Source organism: Grampus griseus (genome assembly GCF_964374135.1).
Source record: "Grampus griseus genome assembly, chromosome: 13".
NCBI lineage: Eukaryota > Metazoa > Chordata > Mammalia > Artiodactyla > Delphinidae > Grampus > Grampus griseus.
This window is the reverse complement of record NC_139007.1, coordinates 45783094-45809393: the sequence shown is the minus strand read 5'-3', so window position 1 is coordinate 45809393 and position 26300 is coordinate 45783094. Positions and strand designations below refer to the sequence as shown.

Sequence of the window (26300 nt, the reverse complement as noted above, 5' to 3'; positions counted from 1 at the left end):
TACTATACCTTTTTTCCAACTTAGTTCATTTCTAACCTCCAAAAATAATGGGACTAGGGACCTATAAAACTCTAGGTTTAAAAAACAGCATCACAACAGTGTATTTCACAACAGTGGCAACTTTCGGAGTTAGTGACTATGGAGGAAAGCTTGGGATGGCTTCATCCTTCCGTGGGTATAAAGATGATTAGAGATCAAGCTTGGGAAGGGCAAGGGGTCTGCTGTTCACATTTCTCTGTAATTAAAAAACAAGCTGAAGGCTAAATGGTTTCAAGTTTAGGGTAAAAGAAAAGGGCAATAATGTCAAAATGACCATGGCTTCAAAGCGGTCAATTCAAAACTTCATACAAACCCCACTGATGAGCAATGAGTTATGAAAGCCGCCAAATCCCTGGGTCTCCAATTTTCCATTAGTGGAATTACGCCCCTAAACTACCCATTCCAGGTTTAAAATTCTGTGTGTCCAATGAAGTAAGGTATATAGAAGGATTTCAAAGAAGACATAAGGCAATAAGCAGACTTAAAGTATTATCTAGTAGCTGGTTTAAGCCATAAACATTCAGATTGACAGAAATGGGACCCTATACCAAAGAGGAAAATTATTGTAATGGTTATCCTAAAATAGCTGAATCTACTTTTTAATGGAGGAGAAATAAAGTCTCCTCGAAATCCAAAAATAAACAAGAAGCTCATATTTTTTGACTTTCAAAGCATTTTAATGATTTTGTGAACACCTAATCTATTTTTTTCTTCCACTAAATGAAAATAACCAATTATTGGGACCTCTGAGATAACTAAGAGAGTATGTTAAAATGTGATACCTATCTTAAAAATGGTATTGATAAAAATGTGAATGACAAATGTTGAAAATCACAAAAATATTATAAAGCTTTGTTATAAGTCAGTGAAGAGAAGCCTTTTTATTCTTGAAATGCCTGGAGTTTACCAGCTTTAAGAAAACAAAGGAATAGTTTCCTGTGAGACATATTGAAGCCTATGAGGTTTTCTTGGTTGTTTCATAGCCTACCAGTGAGCGGCATGTTGTCTGTGTTCCCAGCAGGGAATGGGTGCAGAGCAGAGGTTAAGCCTCCAGGTTGACTGGATGATAGAGGAAGATAGGTTGTTTCCACATGGCTTTCATTCTTCACGGTATCGCTGGGAACAGTGCTCCCTTTATTACGGTTGGCCAGAAAGCATGAACTCGGAGAAGCAGTGAAGGCAGCTTTACTTGCATCTGGAAAGATTTTTTTAAATAGGAAAGCTAATATCATTGCCATGTTCTTAGTGGATAAGCCCAAGTTAAAAAAAAAAAAAACTGAAAATGTTCTAGGGTTGTGTCATAAATCTAGAAATTCCTGAGAAGTGTTTTCCATGGGAAATAAGACTGGCAGATCTTTGGTGTTGGCAGTGGTGCTGGTTTTTGTTAATTGTATATTTGTGGATGTAGGTGTGTTCTTCAGGGCACTAAATAATCCACTCTGTAGTGAACAGCCTTCAAAATGCAAGTCATCACATCCCAAATATATTGTGTCCCTCCTTCTTTAAATTCCTATAGAACTCATCTCTACGCCATTTATAAGGTGGTATACCACATGTGCTGTCTTAAATTCTAGTTATTTTTGTATTATTGTCACTTGTCCAATATTATCTGAGTTCTCAGAAGTTAAGAATATTGATTTGTATTCTTCAGGGTTTCCAGTAAAGTACCTTGACTACTCTATATACCAATGGAGGAAAGAAAAAATAGGGCTCTCTTAGTGTTAGTAACCTGTGTTAGTAGTGACATTTTGGGGGTAAAATCTGAGACTGTTATAAATCCATTTAACAAGTGTGCTTACAAATTCTTGAACTTAGGTTTCAACAAAGACATATGCAAAACAAGATATACATTTTAAATCACCTGAATTCTTCATATACTTGTCCAGTAAATTCTGTAACTCCTGCTCTTTGTCATTATTAAACTGGGTCTCCATGGCCAGCAGAATGTATTCATCAAGAAGCATTCGGATCAAATGGAAAGAACCTTGTTTATGGATAGGGAATGGGGAGAGGGCATTGTGAAATGAAATGAGGGAGAGAAAGAGAAGGAAAGAGAAAGAGAGAAGTCAAGTTATCTTTGTGACCATCTCGAAACACTTTACAAGGAGCAACTGAAATAAACAAATACTTGTTGGACTTTAAATGACCTGCTAAGACCAACATGCTTAACTTGGGTCTCTAATCTTTTTGTGTACCGCCTGCCCAGCTCACTGTGTGTACTGTCCTGCCAGCTCTTTGACCACTAATTACATCAAAGGAAAATTCGGATGAAAGTGAGACATGCTTTATGCTTTAAGAGGGCACACATTGGAGTGTGATAAGCTTTAACCTGGGGAGAATGAGCTCTACTCTGCTCTATTTCTGTTTACTTTGTACTAAATAATTAGACAATAGCCAACATGGTCTGAAAAAAGTATCAAGTAAGAAGATGTCTTTCTAGCCTGAAACAAAATGCTCTTTCATTTGAAAAAAAAGGAGAAAAGTAATTTTCATGTGGAAGATGTCCTGGAAAACCTCAAACTGCTTTTCACTGTTCAACAGATTTTCCAACAAAAGTCTTTTTTCATAATAAGGTCAGGTTTAAATATTGTATAATTCAAGAAACCTTAAATATAAGCAACATATTTCAAATCATAGACAATATATTTTGTTCATCCCTCAATACAAGTTCACTGATTTTATCTAATTCTGTTAAAAATTAAATAAACCAATTTAGTTAACTGTAACCTATTTTATAATGCGAGGATTTCTCAAAATGCAACTACTACATGTGGAGGTACTGTCCAGGAGATAGCGTTATAACTACAAACTAAGAATCTCAGAAATTTTAGGAAAAAGAAGGTATTCGATTTTTGAAAAAGCTAACGACTCAATTGTTTCATAAGTTGTATAGATCAGGATAGATGGTTCAAAAACATATGACAGCATGTCTTCTAAGCTGGTCTTGGATTCTTGGAATACAACTATGAGGGTAGGTTCCTGGAAAAGATGCAAACATTTGCCATATTTCAATGAATAGCAGTTTTGGAAAATAACGTATTAATTATTGTTTATTTGCTTGTTTAACAGAGAAAATTTATCGAAGCACTGATGGAGTGTCATGGTCATAGCTGCTATTTATTGTGTTTTCCAGGTCCTGGCAATATATTTTTATATATATCACGTCACTCAAGTGCCTCTATAACCCAATGAAAGAAATAGTCTCCCATTTCTACAATGAGCAGCCTAACTCGGGTTAAGCCAAGCCGAAGAGAAGCAGTGTTAGGATTTAACTCTGCAAGTGGTCTGACTACAAAACCCAGGCTAAAACCGACCATTCTCCACGGGCTCAAGAGTCCAATTTGAGAAATGACAGTGCCACATGCTTAAAAACTGATAGGAAATGTGACTGAGGCATGAAAGATATAATTCATCTAAGAAGAGTTTTATAAAGCACATAAGATACCAAAGCTAGATGCATTGTTCAAGGTGAGATTATGCATTACTCGAGCACCAAAAAAGCTCCACTTTAGCAGAAAGTCTTGAGCCCTCTTCTTTAATGATCTTCCATTTTGTTTGCTGGTCTAAAAGTAAAGGAACAAAATGAAACTATAGAATCTGTCATTTCATTATTACATGCTTCCTATGTAAGATCAAGAGGTAGAAAAACTGACAAACGGACAGACTGACAGGGCATGCCATTTATTTTATCAAATAAAATGATGTGTCTAGGGATTTTAATTTTCATATGGCTTTGCCATCATTTTTCAGGTTAATAGGTCTTTATTCTATATGGTTTTGTTACCTAATAAATTGGACAACGAAATGAAATAATTTACAAAATATTTTCTCTCTTAATTTTCCTTTGACAGAGCTTTAAAAAAAGCAGAAGGCGAAGTATGAAGGAAGGGTTATATATTTCTGTGAATGATTAACTCTGACTTCTCTGGTCCTGAATGATCATCTGTTTTCCTTCCAGGAGAAAAAAAGTCCCTACACTATAACTAGTTTCCTTGATATGGAATGGCTAACACCAACTGGTGATGGATATATTTGTTCTTATGGCCTTGTTTCATGATGGATGACTTGAAGGTTAACCGAAAGAGTTGAAGAAACCACATGAAAACACAAAATACTGAGCTCCTGGAATTAAAAAATGTAAATACTTAAAACCATATCTTCTGTCAGCTTTTGTGAAAACGTGCTTTTTAAGAAAAGGGCCAGCTCTTTCCAGTTTCTAAGTTTATCTTTCACTACTGACGTTACACAGCTGTAACCTTATTGACTGATAGGGAAGGAATAGTGTCTTGTAGTCTGTCAAAAAGCGACAAATAGAATTGCAACTGTGCCCAGTGCTCTCAAATCTGCCATATTTCTAATCCTGATATTTGACTTCCCTTATTCCTAGGGTTTCAAAAGCTTTTCAAAGTATTATTACACACAGCCTATCACCATCCCCCACCATTCAAGAAATTACAGCCAGTTTAGCATTTACTATTAACAAAATTTTATTTTCTGAATATGTCATTGAAAAATACCTTAATAACTCTCTGCTCTACCACAGTATCCAACCATTCAATAAAAGCCTCCACAGTGGCATTCTTCTTAAGGAGATCTTTCAGTTCTTGGAACACTGTGATAGAGTCATCTACCATGTAAAAAGGAAAAAAAAAAAGAAGAATATTGCACACTACTTTGAACCCAAGAGGAAACCTAAAAGTAGAAATCATTAATAATTTTATAGAAGAAAAGGGCAAGACAGGTAGATTAAATTAAATGTGTTAAAGAAGTTATTTTCGTATCCTGGAAACTAACAAAAATTCCTTAGTTCTTTACTCTTCAAAATTTTAATCATAAGTGTCTATGTTTTGGTATATATTGAAATGCAGGTTTATATACTATATACTAGGGAAGAATTGTTGTCAGTAGAGATGATTATTCATTTTGAATGCAATGTTTTCATTAAATGCAACAGGTTAGTTGAAACCTAATGACTGAACTAAGCTAGACTTGTTGATTTCCTGCTTTCTGAAATATCCTTTATCTTTAGCAAAAATTAAATTCTGCCCTGCAGAATTGAGCCACTTAAATAAATAATCTTTTATCAGGTAAAAGTTAAAGGGGCAGTTAAGGACTATCATTTTATTAAAGAGTTTGAGGTTTACTGAATCCCAAAGGGTAATATAATTTTATGTTAAGAAACAGAAAGCAGGACTGAGGTTAGACTGTCCCCAGAGAGCAGTGTGCTGTAGCCTATAGGAGGCTGCATTTTTTGGTGTTTTCAGAGAGAAATGATGGGGGAAACAGTGGGTCGTTATCCCTGGGAAATGGAACCGGTCACACGTACTGGCTTGGTAAATTCTGTCAGATTGTCCAAACCTAAGCAGGGCATTTCAGCTTTGAAAAACAGTATTGCATTGAGATATCATTTTGGTATGCATTACACACCATATGATGCCAAGAGTACAAAACGCATGGAAATGCCTATGCATGTAATATAAAAATGGAAGAAAACTCACAAAACTCAAAACTGTTTTGATTATTCCCAGGTTTTTTCTATATGGACTATTTCTAGGCAATGAAATTATAGATGACCTGCCCTAAACAAAAAGAGAAAACTTACATTCAGTGTAGATATCAGATTCAGTGTCTGTGCTGCCCGAAATGGTGAGAAGGGCCTGAGATCCAATACTATTCAAGTCAACCTTTTCAATGTCAGATACCATAGAATTCACGACATGCTGGTCAAAGAGAGCTGGTCTGGCAATCTCCATAAAGAAAGTAAAAAAGACAGTAAATTATATCACTGATCCTCCATCAAAAGAAAATTTTAGCTTCTAGAGAAATAGTTCCTTGAGAGAAAAGTATCATAAATAACTCTTTTTTTATTTTAAAACTAAAAGCAGTAGCTGAGATTCACGATCATCTCTGTTAAAGGTTTGAAAACTATTTTCGGAATAAGAAAATAATTCTTTTTACCCGTGGTCATAAAATAAGAATTTCACAACGTTAAATTTCTTATCTGGAACTATCCCAAGCTAGTCTGTCAAAATTCAGGGGGCTAGAAACCTTCATAAAGCAAAGGATCATTTGAGGAGAGGGCAAGTATATTTTAACAATATACAAACATGTAACTCTAATTTAAGAATTACTTTTTTCTCCCTATTTAAGAGAACTAAATTAGAGGTAGTTTAAAATGTGTTGTGGGTTTCACAACATCACACGGGCTCATTCCCCATAACCTATTAATTTTATTAATTGGATTCATTTATTAATTGAATTCATCTGGCAAATAAGAGTTTTACATTTTACGTTTCATTCAAAAGTTTTTTTTTCTTTTTTTACTTTCTATTTTGAAATAATTTAAAATTTACAAAAAAGTTGCAAAAGTAGTGCAGAGTATTTTCACATACTCTATCCAGCTTCTCCTAATGTCATCATCTTACATAACCATTGTATATTATCAAAATCAGGTACAATACTAGTAACGCTGGTACAATATTAGTAACTAAACTAACTAAACTAAACTACCGAATTTCATCAGCTTTCCCACTAATGTCCTTTTTCTGTTCTAGCATTCACTCTAGGATCTCATGTTGCATTTAATTGCTGTCTACTTAGTCTCCAATCTCTGAAAGTTCCCCAATCTTTGCTATCAGATGATTCATTTTTTATTTGGTGACTCAAATACCCTCAGCTTACCAACGTACCTGTGCAAGATGTAAGAAAGATGTTTGTCGTTTCAGAGATGATACAAATCTTCGCACAATAGGTATTTTCTTGTCAGTTAGAGCTTCTGGCAAATTTTCCAAGGATGAAACAACCCATTGTTCCCAATTTTTAGCAAAATTTCTTATGTCTGCTAATAAGCTACAAAAACCCCCAAAGAACAAAAAACTCTATTAAATGCTAAGTAGTTCAAAATGCATTAAATAAATGCAGTTTAATGGAGGTATATTATTATGTTTTGATTCCAAGAACATGACTGAAGTCAGCCTAGGTCTGCCATTTATCATCTCGGTCAAAACACTCAGTCTCCTGAAGGTCCAATTTCCTCATCTGTTAATAGGAATAAGAATGGTATCCAGGGAATTCCCTGGCATCCAGTGGTTAAGACTTCACCTTCCAGTGCAGGGGCTGCGGGTTCATTCCCTGGTCGGGGAGCTAAGATCCCACATGCCTCGTGGCCAAAAAACCAAAACATAAAACAGAAGCAATATTGTAACAAGTTCAATAAAGACTTTAAAAATGGTCCACATCAAAAAAATAAAAAAGAAAGAAAGAATAGTATCCATGTCACAGGATTATTATGAGGATTACATGAAATAATTCATGGAAAGTGTTCAGGTTAAAACTTGGCAGGCAGAAAGTGACCAATAAGACATACTTTATTATTAATATTAATTCATAATTCAATCATTTTCTATAAAATATTTCTGGGGAAAGGTAAGCGTGCACTTGATTTTGCATATTTTGGCTACTGAGAGACACGCATAGGGATCATAATGCCATTTCAGGTATTTCATATTTGTTTCTAGTAACACATTCTTATAATCCAAATATAACTGTAGAACAAATTACCACAAACATACTAATTAGAGGACCCCATTTAGAAAATTGCAAAGGTTGGTTGTGTATATCTTATGAAAACATACAAAAATTTATAAAATCCATCAACAGTCTACATATTACATCTCAACAAAACAGATCTAAATATATTTAGGATGGGGCATATGTTGGGGAGCAGTGATATAGTACAGGAAAAAAATAGGCAGAGTTTGGAGTTAAACAGACCTCAATTAAAACCTAGGTTCTGCTTCTTAAAAATCAGCTGACTCTGGGCAAATTAATTTCTTTGTACTCCCAGGTTCCTCTTTGTGAATTTGGATCATAACAGTTACTTTAGAATAGTCTGACAAGTTGTTTTAAAATAATCCAATTGTTCAATGATAAGGAATTGGTTAAATAAAGTATAGTATTTTTCAGATGCTGGATTTCTATGCAATCAATCATTTAAAAAATGCTAATCTATATTTGTTGATATGGAAAGATTTTCATAGTATACTGCAATAGTATGTGTACTATAATTCCATTTTTAACATTCCTAGAAAAAAGTCTGTGAGATACAATAATAACCTAAGACATTAAAAATGTGGTAAGACAATGAGTGATTTTTTAAGTTTTATTTTATATGAGTGATTTTTAAAATGCATTTATGCGTGTTTTTCATTTTCTAAATGAATATGAACTACCTGCATACCTAAGAGATAAATACATAAATAGTACTTCTCAGGCTAAGTGAAATAATTTATGTAAGTCTCAAATCCCACACTGTGTTTAATAAAAGTCAGCTATTATTACTATTAGTTACACGGCTGAATGCCTGTCACTATGTAAGCATAGCCATTTTGCTGTGACACAGAAGTGTTAAGTGTACCTAACTCAGAGCTCAGGCTAGATGTTTAAAGACAACATATTAATAATTAAAAGAAACTATTGACCAGGCCAATATCAATTATTATTTAAATAAATAAACCAGTCTAGAGGAAAAGGTAAATCAAAAATAAAGATTGTTTTATCAATCATCATGTATTTATTGAGAACCAACTATGCTCACCCTATATGTATTTGTGCCCCAAAATACTAAAATAAATTTCATTACTTTACTAGAATTCGTTTTTTAAAAATTGGCTTTTTTTCCAAGTTCCTATTGTTCTCACATCAGAACAATAGGAAAAGACTTTGTGAAAAATCTTCAGGCATCATTTCAATTTTAGATCTTATTCCTTTGTTAAAAGAAGGTGGTAATTCCATTATGCTACTTTCTAATTTTGGCAATTAAGATCAAAGTTATAATAAATATAAAATAATTTTCCTTATAGTTTTATTATTGTGATTATTTTCCATCAATTATCCCCATTCATCTCCCTCTAGCCAGTTTCCATTGAAGAGCTTCCTCAGTAACCTAAAGGTCAACTACACTTAAATATTTATTTCTCACGTGAGCAGCTCTCAAATTAAAGGGATTTCAGGATTGTTCCATCAATTTTGTTCATTGAGGTTTGAATATAAAAATTGAGGCACATCTCTTATAGCTCATACAAAGGGGCAGGAATAGGAAAATAATATTGGTAAATGAATGAATTTCTACTTAATGTTTTGCTTTACTATAATGTATAAGGTTAAACCCTATACAAGCAACTATCATATTTTATTGACTGAACCTACCTTTCAGGCATTTCTTGCATTGTTGCAGGAATGAGTACATCTGTTAGAACCTTAATCACAGCAAAAGAGAGTTAACATAAATCCTTAGTATTTCTATAGAAACACATTTACTCTTTGTCAATTACTTTTTATTCCTAGCTTTCTAGAGAATAATATGTTAACTCATTTCTCAAAGTTATACTTTTATCTCTAAAATGCATGTATATATGTAAGCTGTGTATGTGTGTTTGTGTGTGTGTGTGTGTGTGTGTGTGTGTGTGTGTGTGTGTAAAAGGCAAAGGGAGTGGGGGTATATAGAAGCACTGCAGTGCTAGTTAAGCAGGTGACACGAATGTACTGGGTACAGAGAGCTAATTATTGGAACATAAAGAACACTGAAAATAAAGAGCTAGACTGAACCTTAAATATGGGTGATATGGTGAGTAGGACCTTGATGAGAACTAGTAAAAAGAAAAAAAGAAAAAATTAGTGCTGACTGATCCCAGCTCAGGAAAAACTATGATAAATAAAGGAGGTGGGAAACAAGATAGGATATGAACAGTACAGATCCCCTAGGCTGGCTCATAAACTGAGTGCGCCAGCCTGGAGAAGAGGACCAAGAGGTCCCCTTGGATATTTCAAAACGTGAGTAGATACTCATCTACAAAGGCTTGTGCAGCTTACCAGCAAAATGCACATGTAGTCCGTGTATATGAAACACTAAAACAAGAGACAGTATTGTATATGCCCAGTATGCTAGTTACCAATGAACTGGCCTTGGCAATCATGTACAGGTCTATGGACTAAAAGCTGACCACTTTCTAGGGATGGGATGAAGATCTTACAGAAGTTCATATTACACTGCTCACTGTGCCTCCCTGGGTCCACCAGGAGGAGGAAAAACTTTGTGCACGTAACGGTACTTAAACTCTGGACTTTTGTGTTGGACTCAAAGAAATAGACCATTTGTGGTGGGGGGGAAGTTATGCTTTAAGAATATTTCTTGGAGGTGTTGAATGACAGTCCAAAACAGCTTTACCTTGATGCTGGTAAATGTGTGTGCACGAGTCCAGGTCTTTTCTTATACCTACTCTTAGAACCACCTTCTTTCCCCTTTCTGGTTACTTCCTCATGTCTTAAACACTTCAGACAATCTGTTAGTGCAAACTAAACCCTTTCTCTCTAAATGATGATATTCTTATTTGACCCAGAAAAATGAGACAATCCTTGCTCTCCTTTGTCCTTCTTCAGCTTTAGCTTGAACTAAAGGTAGAGACTCTATTTTCTTATACTGCGATGAGGAAGAACAGAACAGAGGATGAAAATATGGGCTCCCTCATCCTGGTTCAAGCCCACCTACAGTTCTTGATGTGCAAAGTTGCTTCTGGACTGAGTTTATCTAGCTTCTGCTTCACTTCTCTGCAAAGTTGAGAACGAAACAGCAGCAACTAACTTAGAAGGATTTTACTTCCTAAATACTTAACAGGACTCCAGCTTGGGTTTTCTTGCTTACTCAAATTATGTTCTTAAAGGAAAGCTTTTGTTTTTCCTTCTGACAATTTAGGAGGTTAATGTAGACAAACTCACTTTAAAATACCCAGATTGCAGTACAGTTTTCTTCCTCAGCTTGGACCTGTGTCTGCTTTAACTAGGGAACAGACTGTTGGAGGAATTAGCTTCACCCTCTTCCCCGCTGAATGGCGGGCTAGATGGCCAACCAGCTCCTATCTGTTTACGATATCCTCGTGATCCTTCTGTAGACACTTGGGGACTCTTATTTGGCTTAAGAACAGAATTGGTCATTAATGCATTAACGCTAGAGATTTCCAAATTTTTCAAGTTATTAGTCCCATAAGAGTGCTTAATTCTGCTTTCCCCAAAACACTGATACTGTGAAAAAGCCATTAAGTTATTTACTCTGAAAACACCTTAAACAGTTAATAAAAGTTAACTAAGTTTTTATGGAAGTATGTCACATTTAGAATCATTCTTAGCTGTAAACAGAAACTGATTTTGTTTTACTTAATGAAAATTTATATTAAAATACATTCACTATTAAATATATACTATTAAACTGCTTGCTTTCTCATCAGAAAAATAATTAGTAGTGTATCTCCAGCCAGAAATAACAAATTTATTGAAAATATATGGCAAAAATTTAGATGGAATGTTTTTTAAAGAAATATATGGTTCATGTTTGACATCCTAAGGAGCTTACCTTATAAAGAATTGAGTCACAAACACAGAAAATGTCAATGATAACAGGGTTTTCAAGCAGGGGAAGAAGATGATCAGGCATTCCTTGCCAAAAGTGTAATAAGAAATGCTGGATCTAGTTGAGAGCAAAGCGTATGTACATTAATATTAACATTTTCCTTAACATGAACTCATATGAAAACAGGACAAGAACGTTTACATAATATAGTCAGCAAAGCATTCTCTGTCACTCTTACCTCCTCAAAGTTTCCATTTATTGCATTGTCCAGGATGCACTGGCAGTGAGTTTTGTACATCATTATTAGGGTATCAACCTATTTCAAGGAAGAAAAATCTTAACAAAAGCACCCTTTCAGTGCTGCCTTCATTTTGTTCATGCATTCATTTGTTCATATATTCAAACACATTTTTAAAGTTCATGCTATGTACCAAGCATGTGCGCAATCCGAGGAACCAAAAATAAAGGCACAATTCTTATTTTAAGGAGCATACTGCCTTGTGAAGGGAGAAAGGCAAGCAAATGGACAACTGCAGGACAGTGTGATAAGAATGATGAAAAAGCTGATGTTCAGGAAACTATGGGCCAAAGCAACATTGTAGTTTTCTGCTTAATAAAAAAATTACCTTTGATTGGAGAAATAAATGTAAAATGGTAAAATACATCAAATCTTCACACAGTTTTATTAAGTAGGTGCTTGGGTAGTGTGGTGCAGTGGTTTCCTGTGGAGTCAGCTAACACTGAGCGTCAGCTCCACTGCACTGTTTTGCACGGGTTGCTTTGTCTCTGACCCCAAGCTTTATATCTTCAAGTAAGGTAGTAATAACATATCACTCATAAGGTGTTAAAGAAGATTAAATGAGATATGACGCACATGGAACAATTTTCCTGGTATGAAGTATAAGACTTTACCACTTTACCTAAAATTAGTAATAATATCAAATGACTTGCTGACCAAAAAAAGATTTGAACATTAAATGTCTGTTATGAAAATTCTTTATTTCCATGTTACACTGATGTTTGTATTGCAGAGATAGAAAGTTTTAAACATATTTTAAAATATGCAATGGATTCGAACTTGATAATATTCTGGCAAACTAACAATATTCATATTCAAAACATCTTTATTTCATAAGCTAGAAATATTCCTACCTGTTACAGGTTGTGTGTTCTATGTGAACAGGAACAGGCTTAGAGGTTAGAGGTGTGAGCTTTTCCTGCAGGATACCTGGATTTGAATGCTAGCTCTAATCTGCTACGTGATACTGGGCAAACTACTTGACATTTATGTGTTTTAATTTCTTCATCTATAAAATGGAGATCATAATAACAGTAAATATCTAGTCAGGTTGTTATGAGGACTAAATAACACATGAGAGTGGTTGGAGTAATCCATAATTCATGTTAAGAAACTTACAGTTGTTAGCTATTTTTACCTTCATAGTATCTAGGGTGGTCATGATGATGGGGGTGTCCTGCCCCTACTCTTTGCTCTCCAACCTTTGTCCCTGCAGCCCAGCGACAGCACATATCTTTGTGGTTTAGCGCAAAGCTGTATAACGATGACATGCAGATTACCAATCTACTTCCAAGGAGGTATGCCGACTACACACCTCTGGCAGGACATGTCACCACTGATGCAAATGAGACATGCTCTTTACTTTAAGCAACGATTTTATATTTTTAGATAGGTTGCCAAGACATATTTCTAAAATGAGGATAAGGACAGCATGAAAGATAGAAAGGAATTCATAATTCTTGTCCAAAATTAACCCTTTGATCCCTGAAACCTACTAAAGTACAAGTAAACTTTTATCTTCACAAGTATTTCCATTTATTTGTGTCAAAATTTTTTCTCCTATACACAAATCATCAAAAAATTTAAATCTTATAACTGATATTTTATTTAATATTTACATAGTCTTAGGACAATAAATTTTCACTGTAGCATACTTTGCAGTCTTTATAAACATACTTTTGCTCAATTTTCTGAGAATAGACACCACATTACAGAGAGTAGGAGCAGAGGCAAGGCTTGGCTCTAGTAAGGTCAGTGAGCAAGTGGGGGAAGGGTGGCAACTGCCCTCAGTGACACTGTGATGGGGGCAGAAAGCAGGCCTCTCACCTTCAGCCAGCACCCCGCACTGGGGTCAGCTTATCCCTAGGAAGTCTCCATCCTTCCTGCCTCAAGAAAGTAGGTGCTTAAAGTGCTTAGCTTCAGCCCCACCCATCCTTCTAAACTGACAACTTACCTGGGGAACCTGGCTACTGGCTAAGAAGGTAAAAGGCAGGGCCCAGATGTCCTCAAGGGACAAAGAGTATTAGTCCCTGGAGCTCATGATGGGGACGACTGGGAATGAATTTAGAAACCAGGGGTTATTTAAGTGTCTTGAATACTGAATGAGAAATTACCTACAGACCAGTTTTCAAGTTGGCAGGTAAGGAAGTCCTTGGAAGCTAGCAGAGAAGCTGAAATAAACTATTGGAACGTATTCTTCACTTCTCTTTTTTTTCTTTGTTACTGTCTCCATCTACCCTCCTCACCTGGTATATTTACACAGTAAACATCTTCTTGATATGTTTGTACGTAAGCTATCCTCTCCACAAAGGTGAGCCAACAATACCCTTCCCCAAAGAACTGTGTTCCCCGAGGTCCCACAGACTTCCACAAGTTCCCCCACAAATTACCACATGTTAACACCTACTGGAGGTGTCTCAAATCTGAAGTCATAAAATCACACATTATTTCTATATGGTTAAAAAAACGATGTGATAACCTTGAGGAATGTGATGGGAGAGGAGAATAGTAGGAAGTGGACACACTCCAGGAGACTTGAATCAGCATCTGAGAATTATCTTCTATATTTTGCCTGTTCTTAACTGGGAGAGTAAGTCTGTCATTAGAATGAACACTGGAAGTTGCTGTGCATCTCTACTTATCTATCAATAGACCTTTTTATCAATGTGTCATTTTTATTTCTAGTTTCTACAAAAGCCCATTACTAAAGTAATACAGGTGGACATTGTTAATCATATTCCTCTATCTTTGCACCTCAAAATATGAACTGACTTAAACTTACTATGAAAGATGTTTTCCTCAAATGCTAATAAAAAATGAACGTTAATGGAAAGAAGAATGTAGAAATTTTATGCCCTGATTTAATAATGGATCCTACTATTAGTCAGCAGATAGCCAGCAAATGACTCTAGAAGTTCAGAAATAGAGGAGGATTTAGCTTTAGACTTTACTACGTAAGCACTGAAAGTTTATTTATAAACTGAATTTTATGAAACTGTTTCTACCTTAATTTGCAACAAATTTTGCAACAGAGCACAGTTTTACAATGGAGAGGAATCTTTGGAATCTTCCAGTGGGGTCCTTGCATTCATCCAGGCATTTCCCCCTCAGTGCTAGGAACAAATTCTGTCCTAGAGAAGTGCTTGATGACCAGTTACTGAAATTAAATAGAACTAGAAAATATAGAAAATATAACGCTTATAATTAAAGAAATTGCATGTGATAGACACATTCTAGTATTTTCTTCCTTGATACTGAGTTTTAAATAAAAATAATCTTTAGTCTTTACAGGTTTATTTTACCACCTTCTGATTATGTACTATCATGGGGATGGTAAATAATTAATTGGAAAGTCTTTAATCGATGTTAGTAAATGTTTGTCCCTCCTATAAATCAGTCAATTATGTTTGATTATGTAGATTTCTATTTCCTGCGAGTGCCATGAGATTCCCAGTAAATTGAGATATGGAACCAACATATCAGAAAATCAATAGAGAAGTATCTTTAATTGATACCTTGTCCTTAGAAATGCATCCTTGGTACACAAGGTGTTGAGCACTGGGGAATTCTGGAAGAAGTGTTCCAGTTTTTGAGCTAAGCGAATATTTACGAGTGAAGCCACCCTATAATTTAGAAAAATGAAAAGAAATAAATCATTATCAATTGTTTGACTCCAAAATACAATTCTAACAAAATAGAACCTTACAAAATTTCATTCTTTTTCATCCTGCAAACCATGACAAGTTAGGAGATTTGGGTAACTGTTTATTAGATCAAATAACTGAATAAACTAGACATTTCAGCAGAATTACTGTTGCCAAATCATAAATAGTTTCACAGTCTGGATATTTTTCTTATACTTTGGATTTTAGTTTTAGACACTTGCCATTTTTCACAACTTTTAGAAATTTAATTTTAGTTCACAAGTTTACATTTGTTAGTGACATAAGTTTTGAAAGATCTATTTTTAGACTACTGAAATTATTTTAATATGAAAGGATCAGAAATTGCCAAATTTACTTATGGATTACCAAATCATTTATGGATTAAATAAATGAGATGATAATAAGTTAATTAATTTATCCAACCTCAGAGATAATTAATGGTAAAATTGTAATTGGAGTCCCAAACTAGTACTCTGGATTTTCCCATCTCAATCTTCTTCCCCCTGCCAAATTCAGATATTTGTTCTTCTTTTGAATCCTTTGGGGAAAGCATACCTCTGGTAGTTTTCAGAAAATTAGAAAAAATGACAAATAAGTAACATATAATACTGCAGTGCTAATGTACCTACAAGGAACACACACAGAAAGAGAGAACGCATATTCATGACGGAACCAGAGCCTTAGCAAATCAGTCTCCCAGGTCACAACTGATTGTTCCTTCTCCACAAACAAAACTTTAACAAATTGGATTCTAGTAAAAAGTTTGGCAAAGAATAAAATTGTGAATATGGTAAAGGAAGTAAAGTGTTCCTGGCAAGAACCAAATTTCATTCTTTCTCATAGTTTTCCTACATTTGCTTCTCGAGTTTTTGTGTTTCTTTGTGTGTCTTTGTCATACTGAAGATGTTTACTAGACAAAAGCTTTATTACTTACATAGGTAGATTGGGTCCCTACCCTGTCTTATCATTCCCAACATTTGTAGACTCTTACGGAATTATCATGATAAATCAGAAAGAAGTTGGGGGGACTTTTGAGTCCTTAAACACCAATTTCTTATTGACTGATTTGATATATACTTTCACACAAATTTTATACTAAAAGTGCAGTAGAATTTCATTACTTTCAGGTTAGGTTTTAGTTTTTAGCCTTGTTAATCTTTATTTTCAAGTATGGATAGAAAAGGATTATTCTGATTAAATAATTTTAAAGAAATTAATAAAGAACTACTACATAAATATCATAAACTGAGATAATAGCATGGTTGATACAAATTAAATCAGTCTTAATTCAAGATATGCTTCAAAGATTTTTAATTGCTTTGGGTTGTCATTTATGAGCATCAATTATCATTGTGCCGACAAAGAATGGTACTGTCAATGAATAGGGAAAAATAATAAAATGCAAGAAAATAAAGAATTTAATCTGGAAGGAAGTGATATGGCAAAATATGAAAATAACATTTGATAAACATTAAAAAATGCACCTAAATTCTAACTTTAGGAAAGCTTACACCTTTTTCTTATACCTTTTCTCTTGGGTGGAATATCATGTTTAATTTAGCATAATTTGGTGAGATTGGAAAAGAGAGACAAAGAAATAGAAACCAAAAATGACAATACATAATGTACATGGTGTATTAAAGTTAGGAATATGAGAATAGCCTCATTTCCATGAAACAAATATAATTAGTAATCAAAAATCTTTCTACAAAGGAAAAAACTGGCCCAGGAGATTTAACAGATGAATTTTCTCAAACATTCAGGAAACAAATCATTTCAAACTGAAAAGATTTTTTCCATACAGTGAAAAAGAAGAACCACTTCCCAATTCATTTAAAAACTTTTATGCCAGAATTGGACAAGGACAGAAAAGGAAGAAAAATTATAGGCCAATCTTGCTTAATATCATACTTGAAACAGTACCAGACAAAATATTAGCAAACCAAATCCAGCAATCTATAAGAGTGATCATGGCCACCTTAGGTTTAAATTGATCACATTAACAGAAAAAAAATGAGAATTATATATATTACATAACCATCTCAATGGATGCAGAAAAAGCATTTGTTTAAAATCCATCTACCATTCACTACTTTTTCTCCCTCTCCCCCTCTTTCTCTTTCTCTCTCCCCTCCTCCATGCTAGAAACAGAGGAAAACTCTTTAATCATTCAAAAAATATTTATCAAAAACCCACAGCAAATATCATCCTCAATGGTAAAATACTATAAACATTCTCTTAAAAAACACGAATAAGATAAAGTTTCCTACTGTCCTATCTTTTATTCAACATTGTATGAGTTATAGCCTGAGCAGTAAGACCAGAGAAAGTGATGAAAGATTAAATATTGAAAAGGAAGAAACAAAACTAGCATTATTTGCAACTGAGTTGGTTAATTACACTGAAAACTAAAGCAAACTGCACAAAAATTGTTACAGTTAACAAGAGAGATTTTCAGCAACGTTGCTGAATACAAAATCAATGAAAAAGTCAACTGAATTTCTAAAATCAAGAAACAAATATTAAGAACATACAATGAAAAGATACTGTATAAAATAATAACAAATATTAAAATAAAGTTGAAATATCAGTAAAGGGATAGAAAATCTAAAAAGAAATTCTAGAGCTGAAAAGTACAATAACTTAAATTAAAAATTTATCAGAGGGATTCAAAGGTATATTTGAGTAGGTAGAAGAAAGAATCAGAGAATTTGAAAAAAGGATAATGGAAATTATTGAATGAGAAACAGAAAGAAAAAAATGTAAGAAAAGTAAACCGAATCTAAGGGACCCATGGGAGATTAACAAGCAGACCAACATACACATTGTGGGAATCCCAGAGGAAAAGGAGGGGGAGCAGAGAGATTATTTGAAAAAATAATGGCTCAAAACATCCCAAGTTTGATGAAAAACATGAATATAAACATCCAAGAAGCTTAATAAGGTCCAGTTAGGATGAACTCAAAAAGATGTACAGCAAGACACATTATAATCAAATTTTCAAAAGACAAAGACAAAGAGAGAATCTTGAAAGAAGCAAAAGAAGTAACTCATCACCTACAAGGGATACTCAATAAGATTATCAGTGGATTTCTCAGCAGAAACTTTGAATTACAGAATGACATATTCCAACTGCTACGAGAAATAAATTGTCAACCAAAAATCCTATACTTGACAAAACTGTTTTTCAGAAGTGAAGGAGGAATCAAGACATTTGCAGATAAATAAAAGCTGAGTGAGTTTGTTACTACTAGACTTGTTCTACAGGCAATGCTGAAGGGAGTCCTATGGGTTAAAATGAAAGGACACTAGACAGTAGCTTGAAGTCATACAAAAAAATAAAGATCTTAGTAAAGGAAAATACATGGGCAATTATAAAACTAGTATTATTGTAACAACAGTTGTAAGTCTACTTTCTGTTTTCTACATAATTTAAGAGACATTTTTTAAAAACAGTTATTAGTATAAAAGCTAATATTATTGTACCTTTGGTTTGTAACTCCACATTTTGTTTTCTACAAAATTTAAAGACTAATGCATTATTTTAAAAAACTATTATTGTATATTTTTGGACACACAATTTGTAAAGATCTAATTTTGTGACATCAGTAACTGAAAGAGAGACAGAGCTGTAAAGGAGCAGAGTCTTGTATATTATTGAAGTTAAGCTGGTATAAATTCAAATTACAGTGTTATAATTTAGGATGTTAAATGTAATCCCCATGGTAACCAATAAGAAAATAGTTATATAAGGTACAGCAAAGCAAATGAGAAGGGAATTAAAATGGCTCACTACAAAAAATCAACTAAACAAAAAAGAACAGTAATGCAGGAAATGAGGAGTAAAACTGCTCTAAGGCTTATAGAAAACAAATAGCAAAATGACAGAAGGAAGTCACTCCCTATCAGTAACTACTTTAAATGTAAATGGATTAAATTCTCCAATCAATCAAAAAAAAGTCATTGGCAGATAGATTTAAAAAAAAATTATCCAGTTTTGTGCTGTTTACAAGAGACTCACTTTAGATCCAAAGACACAAATAGGTTGAAAGTGAAACATTGGCAAAAGCTATTCCATGCAAATGAAACCAAAAGAAAACGAGGTGGTGAGGGGCTACTCTAATATCATATAAAATAGACTTTAAGTCCCAAAATATTATAGAAGATAAAGAAGGACATTATATACTAACAAAAGGTTCAATAAATCAAGAAGATATAATAATTATAAATATTTACACACCTATTACAGACCATCAAAATATATGAAGGAAAAAAATGACAGTATTAAAGGGAGAAATAGTTCTACAATAACAGTTGGAGATGTTGATACCCCACCCTCAGTTATGCACAGAACAACAAGACTGAAGATAAGTAAGGAAATAGAGGACTTGAGCAGCACAATAAACCAACTAGATCTATAGACATAAGCAGAACACTCTATTGAACAACAGAATACACATTTTTCACAAGTGAACATATAACATCTTCCAGGAGACACCATGTATATTGGCCATAAATTAAATTTCAATAAATTTTAAAAGATAGAGATCATACAAAGTATCTTCTCTGATCACAGTGGGATGACAGAAGGAAAACTGGAAAAATTAACAAACTTGACAAAATTAAACATACTCTTAAACAACCAATAGATCAAAGGAAAAATCATAAAGGCAATTAAAAAACATTTAGAGATGAATGAAAATGGAAACATGACACAAGAAAACTTACAGGATGCAGCAAAATTAGTACTAAGGGAAAAAATAAGAAAGATGTCAAATCAACAACCTACATTTACAACTTAAGTAATTTGAAAAAGAACACACTAAACCCAAATGGGTAGAGAGAAGGAAATAATAAAATTTGAGCAGAGATAGATGAAATAGTAGAAAAACAATAAAGAAAATCAATGAAACCAAAAGTTTGTTCTTCAAAGAGATTGAAATTGACAAACCCATAGGCAGACTGACTTTAAAAAAGAAGAGAGAAGACTCAAATGACTAAGACAAAAAATAAAAGATAACCGTGTCTACTGAAATAAAAGGATTTTAAAAGAGTACTATGAAGAATTGTACATCAACAAATTGGATAACTTAGATGAAGTCGATAAATTCATAGATACACAAATCCTACCAAGACTGAATCACAAAGAAACAGAATATCTGAATCAGTCTACAGCTAGTAAGGAAATTGAATCAGTAATCAAAAATCTCCTGAGAAAAGAATGGATCTGGACCTGATGGCCTCACTGGTGAATTGTACCGAACATATAAAGAAGAAATAACACCAATATTTCTTAGTTTTCCAAAAAATTGAAGAGGAAGGAACACTTCTTAATTCATTCTATGAGGGCAGCATTACCATGATACCAAAGTCAGACAAAGACACTTCAAGAAAAGGAAACTACAGACCAAAATATCTTATGAACATTGACACAAAAATCCTCAGCAAAATACTAGCAAACCGAATTCAGCAGGATATTAAAAGGATTATACAACATGACCAAGTGAGATTTACTCCTGTAATGTAGAGATGGTTCAGAACACAAAAATCAATCAATGTAATACACCACATCAACAGAATGAAGAAAAATTAAACACATGATTATCTCAATTGATGCATTTGACAAAGTTTGACACCCTTAAAAAAAAGAGTTTGACACCCTTTCATAATAAAAACACTCAACAAACTAAGAATAGAAGGAAACTACCTCAACATATTAAAAAGTCATATTAAAAACCCACAGCAAACATCTTACTCAATGGTGGAAGATTGAAAGCATTTCCTTTAAGACAAGGATAAGGCACAGCTGCTCATTTTCACCAATTCTATTCAACTAGAAGTTCTAGCCAGAAAAATTAGGTAAGAAAAAACAAACATCCAAATTGGAAAGGAAGAAGTAAAATGATCTCTGTTTGTAGATGATATGATCTTGTATGTAGGAAACTTTAAAGATTACACACACACACACACACACACACACACACACACAAACTGTGAGAACTGTTAAATGAATTCAGCAAAGTAGCAGGATACGAAGTCAACACACAAAAATCAGTTGCATTTCTATAATATAACAATGAACAATCTTAAAAAGAAAGTAAGAAAACAATTCCATTTACAATAGCATCAAAAATAGATAAAAATTAACTTAACCAAGGAGATGAAAGACTTGTACAATGAAAACAACAAAACATTGCTCAAAGAAATTAAAGAAAACATAAATGAAAAGACATCCTGTGTTCACAAATGGAAAAACTTATTGTTAAGATGCCAGTACTACCCAAAGCAATCTATATAGATTCAATGCAAAATCCCAATGATGTTTTTTGCACAAATAGAAAAATCCATCCTAAAATTAATATGGAATCTCAAGATACACCAAGGAGTAAAAACAATCTTGAAAAAGGACAAAGTTGGAGGATTCACACTTCCTGATTTCAAAACTTACTATTGATACAAAGCTACAGCAATCAAAACTGTGGTGTTGACACAAAGACAGGCATATAGATCAATGGACTAGGATAGAGAGCTCAGAAATAAACCCTTGCAAAAAATGCTCAAAAAATTTTGACAAGGATGCCAAGAATATTCAATGGGGAAAGCACAGTCTTTTCAACAAATGGTGCTGGTAAAACTCAACATCCATGTATAAAAGAATAAAGACAGAGCTTTACCTAATACCACATACAAAAATTAACTCAAAATAGATCAACGACCCAGATATAAGACTTAATATGTGAAACTCAGAAACAAACAGGGCAAAATCTTCACAACATTGGACTTGGCAAAGATTTCTTGGATATGATACCAAAGGCACAGGCAATAAAAACAAAATGAGACAAATTGGACTTCATAAAAATTACAAATGTTTGTGTGTCAAAGGACACTATCAACAGAGTAAAAAGGCAATTTATGAAATGAGAAAAAAATTCACAAACTGAATATCTCAAAAGGGATTAATATTCAGAATATATAGAGAACTTGTAAAACTTAACAAAAAACCAACCAACCTGATTCAAAAATGAACAAAGGACTTGAATAGACATTTGTCCAAAGAAGATATCCCAGTAGTCAATAAGCACATGAAAGATGTTCAACATTACCAATCATTAGGGAAAATCAAATCAAAATCAAAATGAGATACCACTTCATCCCCATTAGGATGGCTAGTATTAAAAAAAAAAAAAAAAAACCAAAACCAGAACATAACAAGTATTAGCAAGTAGGTAGAGAAACTGGAACCCTTGTACACTGTTGGTGGGAATGTAAAATTAGCAAGTAGGTAGAGAAACTGGAACCCTTGTACACTGTTGGTGGGAATGTAAAATGGTATAGTGCTGTGTAAAACAGTATGATGGTTCCTCAAAAAATAAAAAATATAATTACTATATGATGCAGTAATTCCTCTTCTGGGTGTATCTCCCAAAGAATTGAAAGCAGGGTCTCAAAGAAATATTTGTACACCCATGTTCATAGCAGCATTATTCACAACAGCTAAACCATGGAAGCAATCCAAATATCCACTGAGAGATGAATGGATAATCAAAATGTTGTATATACGTACAATAGAATATCATTCAGGCTTAAAAAAGAAGGAAATTCTGAAATATGCTACAACATGGATGAACCTTGAGGACATTATGCCAAGTGAAATACAAATGCTGTATGATTACACATATGTGATGTACCTAGAGTAGTCATAATCATAGAGACAAAAAATAGAATGTTAGTTTCCAAGGGCCGGGGGAAAGGGAGATGGGGAGTTATTTTTTAATATGTATAGCCTTTCAGTTTTGCAAGAGTAAAAGTTCTGGAGATGGGTGGTGGTGATGGTTGCACAATAATATGAATGTACTTAATACCACTGAACTATATGTGTACTTAAAATGATTAAGATAGTAAATTTTATATTAATTATATTTTGCCACAATAAAAACAATCAAAAAATCAATTACAGGTTGAAATAAAGACTTGTGTTCAAAGAATAAATAGAAAAATATTTTTATGATCTAGATTATACATAGATTTTTTTAAAAGATACAAAAATGCTAATCATAAGGTTTAAAATGATCTTCATCAAAAGATACTATAGAATGTTGAGCCATGCCACCAACAGAGAGAAGTAATTCACAGCACATAACCTACAGGATATTAGTATCCAGAATATATAGTATTTGAACCAAAGTTTTAAATAGAAAAATTATGTGATCTGAATAAACGTTTCATAGAATAGAAGTGACCGATAAAAATCCCAAAGGATATTCAAGCTCATAATTTTGATGTAGTTATCAAAAACAATTTTCAAGTGAAAACCACAGATACCATTTTACACCTATTGGACTGGCAAAAACTCAAATGTCATTCAATGCCAAGTGTTCCTGAGAATACGGAGCAAAAGGAATGCTCACACACAGCTGGAGAGACATAAACTGATACAACCATTTTGGAAAACAACTTGATATTAACTAGTAAAGTTAAACATGAGTACGTATATCCTAAGACCCGAAATTCTACTCCTGCACATGTGCACCTGGACAACATTCCGAGTAATAATGTTTTTCAGGCAAAAAGGAAAAAATTCTCCCAAACTGGAATGAATAAATGTGCTGTGATATTTTCATACCATGGAATATTAGCAGTACAAAAAAGGTACTAGAACTACACCTATTAACATTGATGAATTACAAAACCTAATGTTGAATGAAACTAGAAAGTCATAGGGAAAAATGAATCCATTTTTATGTAGGCTAAATAATAAATAATATATTGGTGATAACAAACTGGGCAGTAATAAATGATACATAATATTTACTATTTTAATCATTTTTAAATATATAGTTCAGTGGTACTAAGTACATTCATATTGTTGTGTAATCATCACGACAGTGTTTAATATTCATGGTATACATTCATAAGTGATCAACTTTAAGGAAAGACAAAGGAGTAATTAACACCAAATTCTGGAGCGCAGTAATTTCTGGTAGGGAGGGGGAAGTGGGGTGAGGGCACACAGAGAACTTATCTCTTCAGCTATGAGGTAGGTCATGAGTTTTCATCCTATGCTTATTTTAAAAACTCTGTGTGTGTGTGTGTGTGTGGGTATGCATGTGTTACAAATAATGCATTACCCAATAAAAATGTTAGCGTGCTATGGAAACACACTTAAGGAACAGAGTATATGTCTTTAATTCTTATTTAAAACTCTCATGTTGATAAATTATAGTTTTGTGCAACAGAAGCTAGCAACACGTGTGGAATATCAACAGGGGGCAAGAGTGCCTAAAGAAAAAATTCAGAAATTAAATTTGGATATGTTAACAAATGCGTACATGGTATAAATCAAATAATAATATTCTGTCTAGAACATGTAACACAAAAAGAAAGGAGAGATTGATAAGCTGGGAAAAATTAGAATATGATCATTTTAATTCCACTAGTAGATTTTCTATTTTAATTACACTAAAAGAGGGGCCAGATCTTAGACCAGCTATGGAGGTCTGGGTTTTTTTTTTTTTTTTTTTCTCTCAACTGATGACTTCACTACTCTTGGTTGAACTATTAAGAATCTTATTTCCAAAAGAAAACAAGAAGGAACCTACAGAAAAGAAACATATGATTAGAAGACAAGAGGGTCTGATTTATGAGGAAAGATTAAAGGATTTAAGCTGCACAGTTTGGCTAAGTGATGACTAAAAGAGAGCATGATAACAGTCTACAAATATTTGAAAAGCATATACCAAGGAGGGAGGATTTGCTGTTTATCTTGGTACAAAGTTGTTAAACTGGCCATGAATGGTTGATGTTAAGGAGAAGGAAACTCAAGCTATCAGGGAAACTTCCTGGTTGAAATGTATGAAATCAAGGGACTTATTCCCTAGGAAATAATGGCAACTTCAATACTAGAGCTACTTGGAAAAGAAAGGCTTCCTTTGACCAGGACAAAGTATTAAAACTAGGTTTCATTTGTTTTTTTATTCCTGGGAATTAAAGTATTCTGAGACTTTCTCTAAGACATTTTTGAAATCTGAACCACTACATTTATGAATAAAAAATTTAAAACAATCAAAATTCATACCACTGACTGATAATTACTCTTAATTTCCTTCACATGTTTTGTTTTGCTTTTGTTGCTGTTGATTTTGTTTGCTTTTATATTATGAACTATTTAAAACTTTAAAAAAGGTATAGGTAAAAAGTAGTAAATACTCATGCACTTACCATCCCAATTAATATATTAGACTTTTTTTTTTTTTTTTTTTTTTTTGCGGTATGCGGGCCTCTCACTGTTGTGGCCTCTCCCGCCACGGAGCCAGGCTCCGGACGCGCAGGCTCAGTGGCCATGGCCCACGGGCCCAGCCGCTCCGCGGCACTTGAGATCTTCCCAAACCGGGGCACGAATCCGTGTCCCCTGCATCGGCAGGCAGACTCTCAACCACTGTGCCACCAGGGAAGCCCCAATATATTAGACATTTGAAATATTAAAGCAGCCTCTGTAGCCCTCCCTAATCTTATTCCCTTCCCTCCCCATAAGGAATAATTAATGTTCAGGATTTGGTTTATATCATTATTATTCAAACCTTTAAAAATTTACCTCATATGTAAATATTCTTAAATAACATATACTATTGCTTTAAAACTGGTACCATGCAGTATGTATCTTTCTACATTCAATGAGCTTTTTTCATACAACTTTAGGTATTTGAGATGAACCTAATTTGATTCTTATAGCTACAATTCACTCATTTCCAAAGCAGTATAGTATTTTCCTGTATTGAATATATAAAAATTTATTTTCCCACTATATCATAATAGACTTTTATTTTTTGGTATTCTGAAATTATAAACAGTACTGCAATGAACATCCTCATACATGCCTCCTTGTGCACAGTGTAAAGTT

At 33.7% G+C, this 26300-nt stretch overlaps 1 protein-coding gene across 1 annotated transcript in view; it reads right to left on the bottom strand.

Moving 5' to 3' along the window:
• Positions 1–26300, bottom strand: part of RFX6 (regulatory factor X6) — a gene marked incomplete at both ends in the record, with an annotated part of 55580 nt that overhangs the window by 4227 nt on the left and 25053 nt on the right. Inside the window, 10 exons of the mRNA XM_082669404.1 lie at positions 1028–1234; positions 1901–2023; positions 3485–3602; positions 4557–4666; positions 5642–5786; positions 6729–6888; positions 9247–9296; positions 11444–11557; positions 11679–11756; positions 15254–15361. Of these exons, the coding sequence (XP_082525530.1) occupies positions 1028–1234; positions 1901–2023; positions 3485–3602; positions 4557–4666; positions 5642–5786; positions 6729–6888; positions 9247–9296; positions 11444–11557; positions 11679–11756; positions 15254–15361 (1213 nt within the window). The remainder of the gene's footprint in view (positions 1–1027; positions 1235–1900; positions 2024–3484; positions 3603–4556; positions 4667–5641; positions 5787–6728; positions 6889–9246; positions 9297–11443; positions 11558–11678; positions 11757–15253; positions 15362–26300) is intronic.